This window comes from Pollachius pollachius, assembly GCF_949987615.1.
Source record: "Pollachius pollachius genome assembly, chromosome: 3".
Classification (NCBI taxonomy): domain Eukaryota; kingdom Metazoa; phylum Chordata; class Actinopteri; order Gadiformes; family Gadidae; genus Pollachius; species Pollachius pollachius.
The window spans coordinates 7,007,241-7,024,740 of NC_136936.1; the positions used below are offsets into that span (position 1 = coordinate 7,007,241).

General features: G+C 44.0%; 1 protein-coding gene across 1 annotated transcript in view; it reads right to left on the minus strand.

The window, feature by feature from the left end:
• Positions 1-12,468: 12,468 nt before the first annotated feature.
• The window catches only part of LOC307073712 (calpain-5-like), a 25,061-nt gene continuing 20,029 nt past the window's right edge, over positions 12,469-17,500 (minus strand). The window contains exons 8-13 of the mRNA XM_079733655.1: positions 17,408-17,500; positions 16,947-17,069; positions 16,293-16,489; positions 15,083-15,204; positions 14,798-14,934; positions 12,469-14,405 (exon numbers count right to left, since the gene is read on the minus strand). The exon at positions 17,408-17,500 is cut by the window's right edge and continues 103 nt beyond it. Coding sequence (XP_079589781.1) covers positions 14,226-14,405; positions 14,798-14,934; positions 15,083-15,204; positions 16,293-16,489; positions 16,947-17,069; positions 17,408-17,500 — 852 coding nt within the window. The 3' untranslated portion in view covers positions 12,469-14,225. The remainder of the gene's footprint in view (positions 14,406-14,797; positions 14,935-15,082; positions 15,205-16,292; positions 16,490-16,946; positions 17,070-17,407) is intronic.

Below are 17,500 nucleotides of genomic sequence, written 5' to 3' on the forward strand. Positions count from 1 at the left end.
CTCTTCTGTTAATATTTTAGAGAGGAACATGTAAGAGGTTACTGTAAGGTTTGTGTTACTACGCTAGTGGGTGTTGAAGTATGAGGAGATACTGTGTGTGTGTGTGTGTGTGTGTGTGTGTGTGTGTGTGTGTGTGTGTGTGTGTGTCCGTTTAATCACCTAAATACTCCATCTGGGAAACAGGACTCAGGGCTACCTGAACATAACACCACAAACCATAGAGTCCATATGTCTCTCTCTCTCACACACACACACACGCACACACACACCCACACACACACACACACACACACACACACACACACACACACACACACACACACACACACACACACACACACTCTCTCTCTCTCTCTTTCTCTCTTCAGAAGGGCACCTGGGGCAAACACACCACTATCAGGAACCAACAGTTAAAATATTTAAAACAGCACAGTCCACGCTCTCTCTCTCTTTATCCATCTTCCAGTCTTATCCTTGTTGCCTCTCCTTCAACGATCTGAAATTGACCTTTCTCTACACTGCAGCCTTTTTTCCCCTCTTGCCCCTTAATCATCATCCCAATTCTTTCTCTCCCTTTTGCTCCTCTCTCCCCCTCCTACCTCCTTCTCTCCCCCTCCTTCTCGCTCCCCTCCTCCCTCCTTCTCTCCCCCCCTTCTCTCATTCTCTCTCCCCTCCTCTCTCCCTCCTTTACTCTCTCCCCTTACTCCCTCCCTCCTTCTCTCTTCCTCCTCCCTCCCTTCTTCTCCCTCCCTCATTCTCTCTCCCCCTTCTCCCTCCTTCCTTCTCTCTCCCCCTCCTCTCTCCCCCTTCGCCATGCTCTGGTGCCTCCTCTAGTTTCTTATCAGATGAGTGTATCTTACATGTGGCGCTGCGGTCTCTACCCGACCTCCGATCAGTCTCCCATCACAGATTTACCTGCAGAGATCCGGGTGGAAACAAGGTCATAACAATGACAGGGAATCAAACCCGCGGAAGTGTGTTATCAACGTTGGAGTCTGAATTTCGCCGATAGCATGTAATCTGTAGTACTGCCACAAAGGGGTATTGATCACAATTAAAGTTAAAGAAACAATCTAATATATTTAAGCTCCCCCAAACTATACATAGAACAGTGTTTGTGATTGTATTGAGGAAGGATAACGGCTGGCTGCATGTGATGTGAGGGGTACAGTACATTTATTATGACCCACTTGAAAGTGAAGATTTGTGAGCACAGCCATTTGTGTTCTGTCAGCTATACCAGCTTCCAAGAAAGTGCCTCCCATCCCAGATTTACACAACACAGTTTAAATACAGTACAGTACATCATACAGTAAACCACCTGACCAGTAGTATATGCCTGGGGACCTGGGGTCAACAAAAATCAATGAGGCTCTACTGAACTAATGGTCCACTTGGCAGACCACAATTGGACCACCATTAAGCAGAATGGACCACCATTAAGCAGACTGGACCACCATTAAGCAGAATGGACCACCATTAAGCAGACTGGACCACCATTAAGCAGAAACTATCTCTGTGATTTTTTCCATGACTGATTTGTTGTTTTCATCGTTGTGGTGCTTCATTGATAAGGACTTTTCTTTGCTGTACACAAAAAACACTATATAAATAAAGTTTGAAATGTCCGGTCTACTTACTATGGGTCAGTTCAATATAAAGTTGATATGTGACTTTTCGGGACACTGCGATGGACCGGCGTTGTGCCAAGCATTTAGCTTGTTTGCCAGCACACGTGACCAATGATGTTTAAGTTACACAGAAGTTTAATGTTGCAGCAGACCTATCCAGTTTCTGTGTTCACACTTTGAACCTGACAGAGAAACCAGCACATAAAACGACACTGCTGAAGAGGTATGTGGATCAGGACATTATAGGCTGGTCATTTTATAATTATCAGGATGATAATAAAAGACTTGAGAACAATCACAACGTATACGATCAACACTGGAGCAAGAGCACAAGCTAAGCGCTGCACATCACCGCCGACTTCGATCTTCACAAGTCAGAGCACCACAAGTAAGCAGTTAGTAACACAATGATGGTAGCCAGGCAATACTATGTTAGCACACAACAATGCTGAGTTAGCAACACAACAATACTATGTTAGCAACACAACAATACTATGCTAGTAACACAACAATACTAAGTCAGCAACACAACAATGCTATGTTAGCAACACAACAATACTATGCTAGCAACACAACAATACTAAGTTAGCAACACAACAATACTATGTTAGCAACACGACAATACTATGTTAGCGACAAAACAATACTATGTTAGCGACAAAAAAATACTACGCTTGAAACATAACAATGGTATCCAGGCAACACAACAATACATGTTAGCAACACAATAAAAGTGTTTCCTCAACAACAAGAGGATGTTCGAAAAGCAACAGTGTTTTATCAACACAATAGAATATTAGCAACACAAAGGTGTGGCAGTAACGCAACAACAGTGCTACATAAAAGCCCCCATAACTAACTCCTTAATGGAGGGCTTCTTCTCCATGCTATGTGTGGTGTGGTGTGTGTGGTTTGTGGTGTGAGGTGGACAGGCTGATGTCATGTCTCCGTGGCCTGCGTACGTCAGGCCCTACCACGGCGACAGGTTAATAATTCAAGGTGCTCGGCTGTTCTGGAGATGGGTGTTCAATTACACTAATAGCCATGTATGATTCCTCTGTAGCAGGGTAACACACACTGACACAGACAGACACGCACACGCAAACAACACACGCACACAGACACATGCAAACACAAGCGCACACACTCTCTCTCTCTCTCTCTCTCTGTCTCTCTCTCTCTCTCTCTCTCTCTCTCTTCCTCTCTCTCTCTCTAAAAGTCTTGGGTACACTGACAACTTGCTCAGTTTCGTACTTGATAAAAGTCAAAACTGCTGCAAAAGCAATGATACAACAACCTTAAACTCCTGAAGCTATTCTGGTGAAAGTGCACTTCACAAACATGGTCATAGTATAGTGAACTACTGAGTCCGCGTCAGCGAACATAGAAGGCCTTCCAGACTGAGAGTGTATCTGACAAGACACTTTCCCGACGAATGTCTGCCCCCTGGTGGCAGGCTGAACCAGGTGCATCTCAAGCGCTCAGGGTGGGACGTGCATCCAGACCCAGGCTGAAGGAGGCCTTGTACATACTTTATAGATCTTTGGAGCGAAAAAGAGGAACATACCTAGGTCACGTCCATGAAATGGAGGGATACATTACCAAATGGATATCAGACTTTGCCACAGGAAGTTGAGCTAAATGGACTAAATAAGTGTGACACCCAGAATACTAGTGAGAATTGAAGACCGTATGGGACCTTAGTGGCACTTTAATTATGCAGCTAAATAAAACGCAAGCCATTTACATATAGATGGGCAATTTGCACAAAGGTCACAGACAACATGCATTACTGACGCACGGCCGGCCCACTGACCCATTAAAGCTCAGACAGAGTTCTGTTTCTGCTTGAGGTGAAGATCAACATAAATATTCACTGTTTACTGGTGTACAGCACTCTCACACACGGCTTGGATCCATCTAACCTATGTCCTGCTGCACGTGCACACACAAACACACACACACACACACACACACACACACCTCCCCTTTATACTGCAAACACCATTCCAGTGTGTGTGTCTAGGAATGAGTCCTCCATAAATTAATTCATTAAATAAGCGATGAATGAATGCTAGTTCCAGTGGAATGTTCAAACCCACTGAAGTGGACTGAGTTAGAACAAACACACAAGTGAACGACGTGACACAGCTAAACAATGCATGCTCCCCGTCACCACGCAAAAATGTTGGTGGAAGTATGCAACTAGTTGAAGGGAAATTAAGGGAAATAACACAATAAACTGTGGTTTGCTCTTATTCATTTGTATTGCAGAAAGGAAACAGATATTATGAAGCCAGAAACAAAATAATTCTAAGAATAAATGTATGTATCCTGTTCTTGGTTTTGTGCAATGGTTTTGGCCTCCATCAATTAGTCTTAAAACCTATCATTGTATAGAACCTGTACTTTCCCTACCTGCCCACTAGAGGGACCTAGTTTCATTCATTGTCTCATTTTGTCTTTTGTCACACACCGTGTGAGGCAGGGCCGACACCATGAGAACCTTATGCATGATGCGCGGTACTTAGCTAGCATCATTAACTTCGCTTTCTGCTGTAAACTAAGAAAGGGAAGTCTCAATGGTTGCAGAAATGCCGAAATCTCAGTCAAGGGCGTTAGTCCCTGAGACAGACTGAGTTCTGCTTCAGACAGACGATGCTGGCATCACCAACTTCCTGGGTCAGGGTTCGCTGTTACCTGGACAACGGTGGGGAATCTGTAGCTGGGCCGTCTCTCCAAGCCCGTTGGCGGCGCATCGGAACCCGTCACATTAATCTCTGTCGGCATGGCGACCTCAACTTCAACAAACCGTTGACCAGTGAGGGTTTAAAGGGTGCAGACACCAGCTCACTCTGTGTCACGGTCCCCAGAGGCTCAAGGAAAGGTTAGTGAATGATTCCTGATCATATGTCCTCGGTTCACTTTGTCGGGAAAATGGATCTTCTTGGTTCAACGTGCATTTTGTTGTAATCAAAAATGATGATAGAAAGCTAAAACTAATAAAAACAACATGACAAAAGAAATTTGACTATCATGGCGTTCTACGCAACAACAGGGCAGTGAAATATGTCGTCAACTCTTAAAGTTCTAAATTTATCAAATTTATAAAAAGTACCAAAAACAAATCAAACTGTATCCCCATTTAAAAGAAGAATGCAATTCTGTTGTAAAATAATTAATAAAAAAATCAGATCCAGATCCAGAATATGAACCAATTTTTTGAAAGCTTGAACAGAATGTACTCCGGTAGACGAGGCAGACTCCATCAACCGTTTAGTGGAACTCTCTCGTCTTCGTGCTCCCACAGTCTAAATAGTTCAGTCAGCCACAAACAGTGTATGTGTGTATGTGTGTGTGTCCTAGTTAGCTCATTCAATATGTCCATTTCTGTTTGTGTGCGTGTGTGTGTATGTGTATGTGTATGTTTGTGTGCGTGTGTGTGTGTGTGTGTGTGTGTGTGTGTGTGTGTGTGCGTGTGTTTGTGTGTGTGGAGAAGGGGGGGGGGGGTGCTGTCAGGGTTTATTAGTTCATCAGAAAGCCTGACAAGTTCAGCGGCACATTCAACGGGTGTCAACAAGGCCATTACAGAGGGCAACACACACACACACACACACACACACACACACACACACATACACACACGCACGCACACACACAGACACACACACACACACACACAGACACACACACAGACACACACACACACACACACAATGAACACCGATACATAACAAGATACATGGACATGCATCATGCGTGCTGTGAAATGCGTTACAGAGTGAGAGAGATGGAGAGCTAGAGAGAGAGGGAGAGAGAGATGGATGAAGAGGGAGAGATGGAGAGGGATAGAGGGAGAGCAGAAGAGAGGGAGAGAGGGAGGGTTATAGAACAAAGTAGTCCGATTAGTAGCTTATCCTTAGTGATACTGATGTCGAGAGGTTAAAACATAGCAGGGGTCCCAGACACACACACACACACATACACACACACACACACACTCACACACACACAGACAAACACACACACACCTGCTGTAGAATGACCATGGCTCCGGTTGGCGTCTCTCGCAGTCAACATGAGCGATGAGCAGGCCTGCCTGAGGAACGCAGAGAGGGGATTAGAACACAGAACATGAGACCCCTGCTGACACGCACAACAGCGACTCCTGTTCTAAACCGTTAGGTTCACTCCGCTCATACCACGGTCACCAACGCGAATGACGCTCACGTTTGAGTTAATTCCATCAATAAAGCTATGGACTACGGTTCCCTTTACCAGCTGAATTTAAACGTTCTTCTGCGGCGGTTTGAGAAAATAGTTTTTGCGTTGTCAAGGAAGGTTGTGTTTGACCGTTCTAATGTTGGATTTGTAGCGCATTGATCTTGGAATTATTAAAAGACAGAGTTCAGTATTAAACCGTGCTGTGGTGTGATTACCCAGAATGCATTTGTTCTAGGAGCCATGTCTATTAACCAACACACTCACACGCTATTAACTATTGAGCCATTGTGACACTTTAATCCAAAGCGAATGACAGTGAATGCAGATGCATAACATTAAGGAGCAGGTAGGGGCAGGCAGGGGCGTAGGAATGAGTTTAACGTTGGGGGGACACATATCGGAAACCTGACAGATCCGTTAATGGTTTGAACAGAAATATGTCATAAATTAACTACACAGAAAAAATTCACAAATATATTTTATTCTACTAAAAAGATACATTTGTAAATGTAAAGGAAAACACATTTTGAATCGCAGTAATGAACTGATAAATATCAAATCAATTCTTTAATTGCACGCTCAATCATCCAGTTTTTTAGAATAAGAAGCGGTGACAAGACGCTGTGTTGCGCTTTCAAAATAAAATAAAATATTTTTCTCCCCCCGGTATCATTTTTCGGTGGGACAAATGCGCCTCTCTCCAATATTGGAGGGGACGTGTCCCCTCCGACCTCCCAAGTCGGGGGCAGACCCCCCCCCCAAGGGGGGGTCTGCCCCCATCTTGGGGGGGTCGGAGGGGACGTGTCCCCTCCAAACCCCCAGTCGGGGGCAGACCCCCCCCTTGGGGCCAGGCATCCCATGTCCACGGGCGCCTGCAGGGGGCAGACATTGGGGATGCAACCCAGAACCTTTCCACCAGGAGTCAAACTCCCTAGCCCCATAAACATGATCAAAGAGCCACACACATTTACTATGTCCCCTGAAGGCATCTTGGTCTGCTTTCCTGAGGTCAGAGTCAGCCCTGTGGAGCACCTTCTGGCCCCTGGAGGCCCCTTTATGGGCCCCCAACACACATACAGCCACTATTTAAGCATTTAAAAAAACACTAACACACACACACAATCCCCCCCCCCCAACACACACACACACACACTCACACACAAACACACACAGATGCATTATATATGCATACACAGACACACAGACAGACACAAACACACACACAGACATACACACCCACATACACATACACACACACGCACACACACGCACACACACGCACACACACACACACACACACACACACAGACACGCACACACACAAAGAATCGGTACAAATGAAAGTAACTTCAGGGAAGACTGTTGTAAATGTTGTCATTATCCAGAGGCCACACCCACACACATGTCTCTGTTCATCACCACCAGCTCCCTCAATGACCCTGGTCATGTGACCATGCTCTGGCTTGGAACCTCCTTCCCTGGTCATGTGACAGGGGTCTCTGTGCTAATCCACACAAAAAACAAATCCCATTACTGTCTGTTGTTTGAGTGTGTGTGTGTGTGTGTGTGTGTGTGTGTGTGTGTGTGTGTGTGTGTGTGTGTGCGTGTGTGTGTGTGTTAATTCAATAGTTATGTATAAGGGACAAACTTCCCTTGCAAAAATGTGCACACCAACCAAATGGCATTTCAGCAGTAGTATGTGTGTGCACCTGTGTTTCTGGATCTATGAATTTATTTGTTTATTGGTGGTTGTGTGTGTGTGTGTGTGTGTGTGTGTGTGTGTGTGTGTGTGTGTGTGTGTGTGTGTGTGTGTGTGTGTGTGTGCGTGCGTGTTAATAAGAGCAGCCCTGTTAAATGATTGACTGCGTGGTGATGGATCAGCACAGTGACGATGACAGTCAACCTTTATCTGACATCTGACCTCTGACCAGTCTTGTGTTAATCAGTCTGCCACAGAGTTTAATTTGCAGCATCAGCATTACTAGGGGGTTTCAGTAAGCTGTAGACACAGAGCACGGGGGCCGCTATAGTAGTAGCAAGACTTTGAATCTTAACTGCTCTGAGGCATAAGCCTGCCCCATTACAGGCAGCAAATAATTGAGTGTAACCATACCTATTGGTGTGTGTGTGTGTGTGTGTGTGTGTGTGTGTGTGTGTGTGTGTGTGTGTGCGTGTGTGCGTGTGTGCGTGTATGTGTGTGTGTTTGTATGGATGTGTACATGTGACTACAATTGCGTGTCGAAAATAATTACCAGTCATTCATAATTTACTCTCTCTCTTCATTAGGCCTACCTCTGAACCTACAGGTGACAACGAGCACTGTCTTATCACAGCTAACCGACCACCATTGTATATCCAGTAGCTAGCTAGCACCACGGCTTCTAGCACTTTCTTTGTACAGCTAACTAGCACCATCTCACATCAAGTAGCAAGCTAGCACCATGGCTATCACTGTCCAAGTAGAGCTAAAATGATACAAAATGAAAAGTTGATGAATGGCTTCTGCAGAAGTGTGCAGAGTGTATGATACAATTGAGTTGTGTCTTGTTTAAAAGTCAGAATGCATTCTTTACAATAAGGTAGAAATACCACTTGTCTAATCAGGGTGCGATTTGTGAAAAAACCAGAGGGGGGGATAATTTTGAGAAACATTTTAAAATGTTTCAAAATGAAGACGGACCCTGTGTATTTTGGTTGTTAATTATTACAATGTAATGGTGAAAATACTTTGGGTGGGGGGGATAATTTTTATCCCCACCGAGGATAAAAATAATTCAGCAGAGGGTAGGACGTGTAAACCAGAGGGGGGGATAATCCCCACCATCCCCACCGGCAAATCGCACCCTGGGTCTAATTAATAGAAAGATAACAAGCACACACATACACAAAACAGGAACACAAAAACTATAAACAATGATGCCGATGTAGACTCACCTACATGCTATATCGATGTGTTTCTCGAAAGATGTAAAATTCTAATACACCTCTCTTTCTCCCACATCCCTTGCGCTATCTTTCTCCCTGTCTCATTATAGGCGCACAGTACACACACTCCTCATCAATGTTTTAGCATGCAATTACCCCTGCACAGGTCTGGAACAAAGGTTATGGCCGGTCGTGGGTCTGCGTGTGTGCATGTGTATGCTTGCACTAAAACTCTAACTAAAAAGAACCGAAGAAGTCAAACTCTGACTTGGAAAGTAGTTTGCTATGTGAATGAGAGAGAAATAAAGAGAGAGAGAGAGAGAGAGAGAGAGAGAGAGAGAGAGAGAGAGAGAGAGAGAGAGAGAGAGAGAGAGAGAGAGAGAGAGCCCTCAGTATTGCAGAATATTTGAGCACGGGTGTCTGAGACATTGCACGACAGAAATTCGATCGCACAGCCACAACCCGTGAATCTGAACACGGATTCACAACTCAGGTGCACTGAAAAACCACAACTAAACAAGCTCACAGACAGACACAGACACATACACACATACCAACACACAGATGACCACTACCCATGTTAATTTACCCTCTCCCCCAAGACACGCAGATTCCTGAGTACTCAAACACTATTATGAGGCAGGATTGGGTCTATTCTAGAGTCATGGTTTCATTGTTTCTGACCAGTCGAAGGGCAATTCAGCTATTGCAATACAATGGACTGAAGTTTTATTTTGCTGAAGGGAAAGATCTTTGTTTGGCTCAGTGATTGTTTCAGATCAAGTGACGGGTGTGCGTGTATAAAGTACAACACAACAAGCTTCAAACAGATTCTTTCACGGGCAAATCTTGAGGGCAATTTATTGTTGAATAGCAACAATAAAGATATGAAACGGACCAGGGGAGCTCTTTGGGTCGGAACAACCTGCCCAGAGGTTCTGCCCTCTGGACGCATTGAGAGAGAGAGAGAGACTGACCCAGCCCAGGCACACCTTTGCCTCAGATAAAAACACAAAAGCTCTGTGATTACATAGGGAGGAACCAGCAGCCAATCCAAACACTCAGTCCAATATATAAGTATGGAAGATATGTTTAGCATCACTACTTTCATTCAGGACTTCTTTTCACTACACCTGCTATTGTTGATGGGAATCTCCTCTTCTTACTTTGTCACGCTTATATTCTTACATTGTGTTAGTAATAATTATTATTATTAATAATTAATAATAGTATTATTAATATCCTTATATTGTGTATCATATTATTAATAATATGCTTATATTGTGTAACATTGTATTATTAATATTCTTATATTGTGTATCATATTATTAATAATTATCTTATATTGTGTGTCATATAATTAGTAATAGTCTTACATTGTGTATTATAGTATTAATAATCTTCATATATTGTGTATCATAGTATTAATAACCTTATTTATATTAATTATCATAGTATTAATAATATCATTATATTATGTATCATCGTATTAATAATATTCCTATATTGTGTATCATATTATCTCACTCTTCATATTGTTTTTCATAGTATGAATAATCTTCTTGTATTGTTTGTCATAGTATTCTCTGATTTTTATCCTGTTTCTTTGAGTTTGTCTTCTGTCTCGCAGTTTGCGACGGAAAAACTTGAAAATCCTTTTGGATGAATAAAGTATTCGTCCACAATCCTTCTAACACAGTTTTAACCATTTCCTTAACAGAGCAAATTATCAGAGCTTAAAGCGGCACAAAATTTACGATTAGGTCAGAATTGCCACAGGTTTGCTGCACACGAATGTGTGTGCAGTAAACTGGTGCCTCTGTCATTGATTACATGGTAAAATGCTACGTGCCAACAGTCTGGAAGCCTGCAACACACCAAACACATGTTAAGAGGTGATTGTAACAGTGCTGGGTCTCCTGTCTCGCTAGTGGCACTCAAGATAAGTTCTAAATAGTTTGCTTGTGGGCTAAATTAACAAAGCTAGTCTTGATTAGATCCCTGCTGTACTTGTCTCAAGCCCCACACAAGTATCACGGCATGCATGTTTCCACGAGAGCAGCACAAAAATAAACAGCCCCTTTAGAACACGCACATGCATTAACACACACACACACACTAAGGAGCTTTAGGAATTAAATGCAGTGTCTTCGCTTCAAGCCCCTGCTCTTACCTCTAGATACGTCTCCTCTCCTCCTCTTCGCTCCTTCTCTCACACCTCCTGTGATCCCTCGCTCCAGAGGAGTACAGTAGGGGTGGATCCAACTCCCCCCCCGAGGAGCCCAGGAGAATGGACAGATGAAGTGGAGGAGGAGGAGGAAGAGAAGGGGAAGGAGCAGCCTGGAGGTGCTATAGGCACCACCAGTTGAAGTCCAGATGGTAGAGGTTAAACGATGGAGACTTCTTCACTCTCAGTTTAGAGATACTTCCTATTGAATCTCTCTTTCTCTCTCTAGCTCTCTCTCTCTCTCTCTCTCTCTCTCTCTCTATCTCTCTTTCTCTCTCTGTAGTTTTCTGAATAATGTTGAGATACTATCTTGCTCTCTGTAGGTTTCTGAATAAAGTTCAGATGTCTCTCTCTGTTTCTCCCTCTCTCCTTACCTTTGCATGGAGGGCTAAGAAGTGAATGAGTTTCTTCCTCTGCCTCTCCCCCTCCCCTCTCTCTCCCATGTGTAGAGGTATTAACCGTGTCAGCGCACGCAGCACCCATTCACTGCTACTGATCCCTACTGGGAGAGAGAGGGGAAGGGTGGGTGTGAGAGGGAGAGAGAGAGAGAGAGAGAGAGAGAGAGAGAGAGAGACAAAGAGACAGAGACTCAGTGGGGGCCAGATGTAATCAGATGTAATTGTGTACACGAAAATGAAGGCACACACACACACACATACACACAGTGTTTTTGTGGTAAATGTCATGCCGGCCTTTGTTAGTGTTTCAGATCAACCATCCTGTCCTGTACAGTCCACTGACTCTCTCACTCTCTTGCTCTCTATCTCACACGACACACACACACCGTTTCTCTTTAATCTTTTATGTTTAACTCGACTGGATGCTCCTTACTGTCCTATAAAGTGTATACGTGACTTAGTGATGCTGACTCTGAATGACCTTTACGGCAATAACAATAACATTGTCCCCCAAGTTTCGTTCTGTGTACTTCTTGACTTCCTGGTTCTGAAATAAGGACAGGAAATGGCCTTTACCTGAATAGGCCAAACTATTAAAAATAGTGAACTCATTACGGTCGCTTACGATGTGTTATACACATACACAGACGCACAAACACACACAATCGTTCCTATTGTGTGAGGGTCAACTTTAGAACACTAATCAATCAATGCATACTTTTGAAATTCACTTCGTTCAAATTTTACATGACATGTTATTTTAAAGGTATATTTGCCCTTGTTCGCAAACATTTTTGCATCCCACAATTTAGAGAAATATTTGAGAGCACAGTTGAGAACACGTTAGAAAATGACTTTTGTACAGTTTTAAAACTGTACACCAAAACTGTATCTTCATCCACTGTTTGTGTGTCTGTGTGTGTGTGTGTGTGTGTGTGTGTGATCATAATATTAGATCATACAGCCCATATTTAACACGCATCAAGTGACATTATTACATCATTCACTTTCATGGTCAGAGAGTAAAACATAACAGAAGTCGCTTCAATTTTAAAGACTTTTATAAGATATTGTTTGGTTGGTCCATGTCTCAACAAACAACCTTTACCACAGTTTGTCGTAAACATTATCAAAGCAAGGCTAAATAGTAAACGATGACGGTACATACAATAAGACCCTCATTTATATTTTGTAAACTTATGCATTCTAAATATCTATCTACAGAATAAGAAACTTGAATTATTGTTATTATTATATAGTGGTACAATACATGTTACACAGTAAAGTGATACTAATGACATCTAATATACAGAGTTTGGTCCGATACTTGAGCTCTAGTGGATAAATATTTGGTGTATGACCCCTTAAGACTCCTATTTTTTTTTTGAGCAGTACAATAAAAGGCTTCATACGGGGTTATTACATGTCAACAGTGGCCAAGTGAAAAGACACAGTTAATATTTTTGAAACTTTAGAATTAAAAGGCTGTATAAGGCTGTTCCAGAGTTCAATTACACTCCTGCGTCTCAACTGCCATCTAGTGGCCAGCCGTGGCAACTGCGTCAATGCAAGATTTGGCTAGTAGCAAGGCACTAACGAGACCAGCATTAGTGGTTAAGTTCTGTGTCCCTGGGTTATGCAGGCACTCTTGGTACTGTTAACCTCTGTGGACAAAAGGTAATTTGTGGTAAATTGTGGCAATTAATGAGTTTCTATATTGTTTCCTTGGTGATGACTGAGCTTCTATATTGTTTCCTTGGCGATTGATGAGTTTCTATACTGTTTCCTTGGCGATTGATAAGTTTCTATATTGTTTCCTTGGCGATTAATGAGTTTCTACTATACGGTTTCCTTGGCGAGGAATGAGTTTCTATACTGTTTCCTTGGCGATTGATGAGTTTCTATTTTGTTTCTTTGGCGGATAACGAGGTTCTGTACCGTTGCCCGTTGCAATTAATAAGCTTCTCCATTGTTGCCCTTAATGATTGAAAAGGTGCTGTATCGTTGCCCTTAGGGGTTAAAAAGGTGCTGTATCGTTGCCGCGGCGATTCATAAGGATATCCATGTGATCAGAAACTTCTAGAAAAAACTATTTTGGCACAATGCAGCACAAAGCAATCCACCGGAAGCATTTGGAAGCTCTGTGTTCGCCATTGAGTCTTAAGACATGTTAACGGTGTAAACAACGCAATGTTCAGCTCCCGTTAAGGCTCCGGTGGAGATGCTCAGTGTGGGTTTTAATAGATGGAGGAAGTTTATTTTAATGAAAGTAAGGCGACACTGTAGTGTGTCTCTTCTCTTGTAGGACCAGTCTCTGCTCTTTCCGATCAGAAAGCAGGGACAGGCCTCTGTGCGTTCAGAACGGAGGAGACGCTGACTGGGCTTTTACGGCGACGAATTAAAAACGCGATGGCAGAAGAAAGGTCATCTTCTGGCCGTTGGGGACATGTCTCCCGCACGGGTTGTCTGGCTGTTGTATCTAGTAAACGTTTTAGTAGGCATGTGTCTTCCGTTGAAAATTCGAACTATTTCAAAAGTTTGGTTTTTGAAATAGTTTGATTTTGAATGTAAAGCAGACATCACATTACAGATGTGATGAGAGGAAATATATATTTAAATATATACATATTATATATGTTCTATTCATTATATAGAGAGTATATTTACTTCACATGTTCCAGTTAATAAAAACAAAATTTTAACCCTAACCCTATTTCTTTGGATCAACAATATTTTTAAGAAGTAAACATTTGCCATATTTATTCATTGTAAAATGATTGGACTGCGTTCTTTATCGTTCTTCCCTCCTCACTTCCTGCCTCAGATGCTGGTGAGCAGACTGCTGGTCACCAGGGAGACGTTGAGGGTCCCTGGGAGGTCGTTATCACGGTTATTGCCCTTGTCCCTCAGGTGGACAGTGTGCTGCATCAGCTCACTGGGTTCAGCCGTCAGGGTCACCTGACCCAGGAAGGAGTCCTTAATCACGTTATGGTTGTAGATCTAGAGGGGATAGAAGAGAGATCGGTCAACACGTTATGGTTGTAGATCTAGAGGGGATAGAAGAGAGATCGGTCAACACGTTATGGTTGTAGATCTAGAGGGGATAGAAGAGAGATCGGTCAACCCGTTATGGTTGTAGATCTAGAGGAGTCAGAGAAACGTTATAGTTGTAGACCTAGAGGGGATAGAAGAGAGATCTGTCAACACATTATGGTTGTAGATCTAGAGGGGATAGAAGAGCAATCTGTCAATACATTATGGTTGTAGATCTAGAGGAGTCAGAGAGACGTTATGGTTGTAGGCCTAGAGGGGATAGAAGACAAGGCTCGCCGTATGCTATGGTTATAGATCCACAAGGGGTAGAAGCTCCGCCCATGAGGGCGCTGTGGTACCTCGATGCTGATGGGCTGGCGCTCCTTCTTGCGGTAGAAGAGGGCCTTGGTGTCGAACACCGGGCTCCGCGTGTCCTTATGCACCGGGGAGCAAACCTTCTTCCCCTCACAGCGGATGATCACATAGGGGTCTGAGACTGGACACACACACACACACACACAATCAATACAACAATACTTGCATTTTAAAAAGGGACATACAAACAGATATTAAATACAAACAGATATATCGTGTCCCCGATATGAGTTTATATTGTGTGTGCGTTGCCGCGCGTGTGTAACTACCTCCGTCAGAGTCCTGGCCTGCCAGCCCGTCAGCCTGGTGCACGTGGACCATGGTGACCAGGGTGGGGTACCCACACATCCCCGACCAGCAGGTCTGGGCAGGCTGGTCCACCGTCAGCTCCCTGGGGGGGGGGGGGGGGGGGGGGGGGGGGGGGGGGGAGGGGGAGAGGGGAGGCAGAGCAACAGAGAGAGAGAGAGAGAGACAGAGAGGGAGACAGAGAGGGCGACAGAGAGGCAGAGAGAGAGACAGAGAGAGAGAGAGAGAGAGAGAGAGGCAGAGAGAAAGAGAGAGAGAGAGGGAGAGGGAGAGAGACAGAGAGGCAGAGAGAGAGAGAGACAGAAAGGGAGGGTCGCGGATGGAACATGTTAAATATGAATGATATATGTGAAATATACCTTAGCGTGAACAAAGACAGAGTCAGAGGAATCTGTGAGTAGAGCTGAGGATATTACACTTGATAAAACCGACGCTTTCATTCTGGAGGTTTATTCCAGATGGGGGCCATAACAAACAAAAACGCTATCTTTTTTCTTACTACGTTTTCACCAGTGTTTTCAAAAGGCAGCTCATTCGTTTCAAAGTCATCTGTTCTCTCACACGTGTGCCGACACAATAAACAAAATTTAACCGGCCGCAGATATCCAGACTACGTCACAATCGCACGGCGACCTTCATCGCACGTTTTCACCGGCTACACAACAGCGTGAGACGGACGTTTTCAAATGCATTTGCTCGGGAGAGCAGATTTGAAAAGCTCAGCCATGTTTGAGTGCCTAGACTGTGGGCCCAGGCGGATGAACAGAGTTCACAGTTCAGAGTTCACCTCGACTCTGCATAGAAACCAATGCACAGCCACTATTGAATGTTGTACGTCCTGGCACTTGTACATTGCACTTATTCAAGGTACTTAATTGTGTAGCATCTACAGTAGCTGCTATCTTTGCTTTACACGGGTTAGCCTAGTGATTGTAATACTTGCACTTGGTTCTATGAACATCTTTACTGTACCGACAGCAATATATTGTTTCACTTCTTATGACAAATGTACTAATTGTAACAAATGCACTTATTTTAAGTCGCTTTGGATAAAAGCGTCTGCTAAATGCCCTAAATGTAAATGTAAAATGAACAAGAGACGCGTGTTGGCGTTTACCCACGTGGGTGTGGACCATGCCGTGGAGAGGAGGGAACGTTCCCCAGGATTCTTACTTGCAGTCGGCGGGAACGTCGCTGAAGAGCCTGAGCAGGAAGTCTCCCTCCAGGGCGGGGTCGAAGGTGGTGGGGAGAACGACGTAGCGGCCCTCCTTCAGGTCCACGCGCTTGAACACGCTGCGGGAGTTGATGTAGGTGCTGCCGGCCACCTTCTGCTGGGACGTGTGCATCCGGTACATCCTGTTCAGCTCCACCTGCACACACACACACAGGGAGATACACACACACACACGGAGATACACACACACAGAGACACACACACACATGGAGATACACACACACACACACACAGAGACACACACACACACAGGGAGATACACACACACACACGGAGATACACACACACACGGAGACACACACAAAAACATACACAAACACACACAGACACACATGGAGACACACACACACACGGAGACACACACAAACACACACAGACACACACGGAGACACACACACAAGCACAAACATACAGACACACGAACAAAAATGATTGAAAATATGTATGAATATCTCTTATTTGTATATTATCTTCACAACAAACATATTTATCAATCACAACAAACAATTCAAACATAACTCTTAACTACATACACTACACTACATATTCCTTGGCCACAGACACACACACACACACATGCGCAGTGTACGGACCCTCTGAATGTCGAAGCCCACGGCCAGGTTCTCTCCCCGGCCCTCCCTCAGCGTGGCTCTGCGGTCTCTCTGCTGCAGACACACCAGCACCTCGTCCTCTGGCTTCTTCACATCAAACACGTACTGAACACACAGAGAGACAAGCCCATTAACACATACACATATACACACAGACACACACACACACACACACATCAGCACCTCGTCCTTTGGCTTCTTCACATCAAACACGTACTGAACACACAGAGAGACATACCAATTATACACAAACACACACACACACACACACACGGACACACAAAAGTGCATTTAACAATGAAAATATGAAATATGAAAAAAAAGCACCAAATAAGTAATGCGAATGCTTTTAGGTGCTGCACCATATAAACAAGAGATGCTCTTCTACTTTTATATTGGTTCACCTGCACCATCCACACTCACACACACACACACACACACACCTGTGGGTTCTGCATGTAGCTGAGCTTGTTGTTGAGGCAGCCGCCGGCGCGGTTGGACAGCGGGTCGTCGTGGCGACTCCAGGACCCGCACAG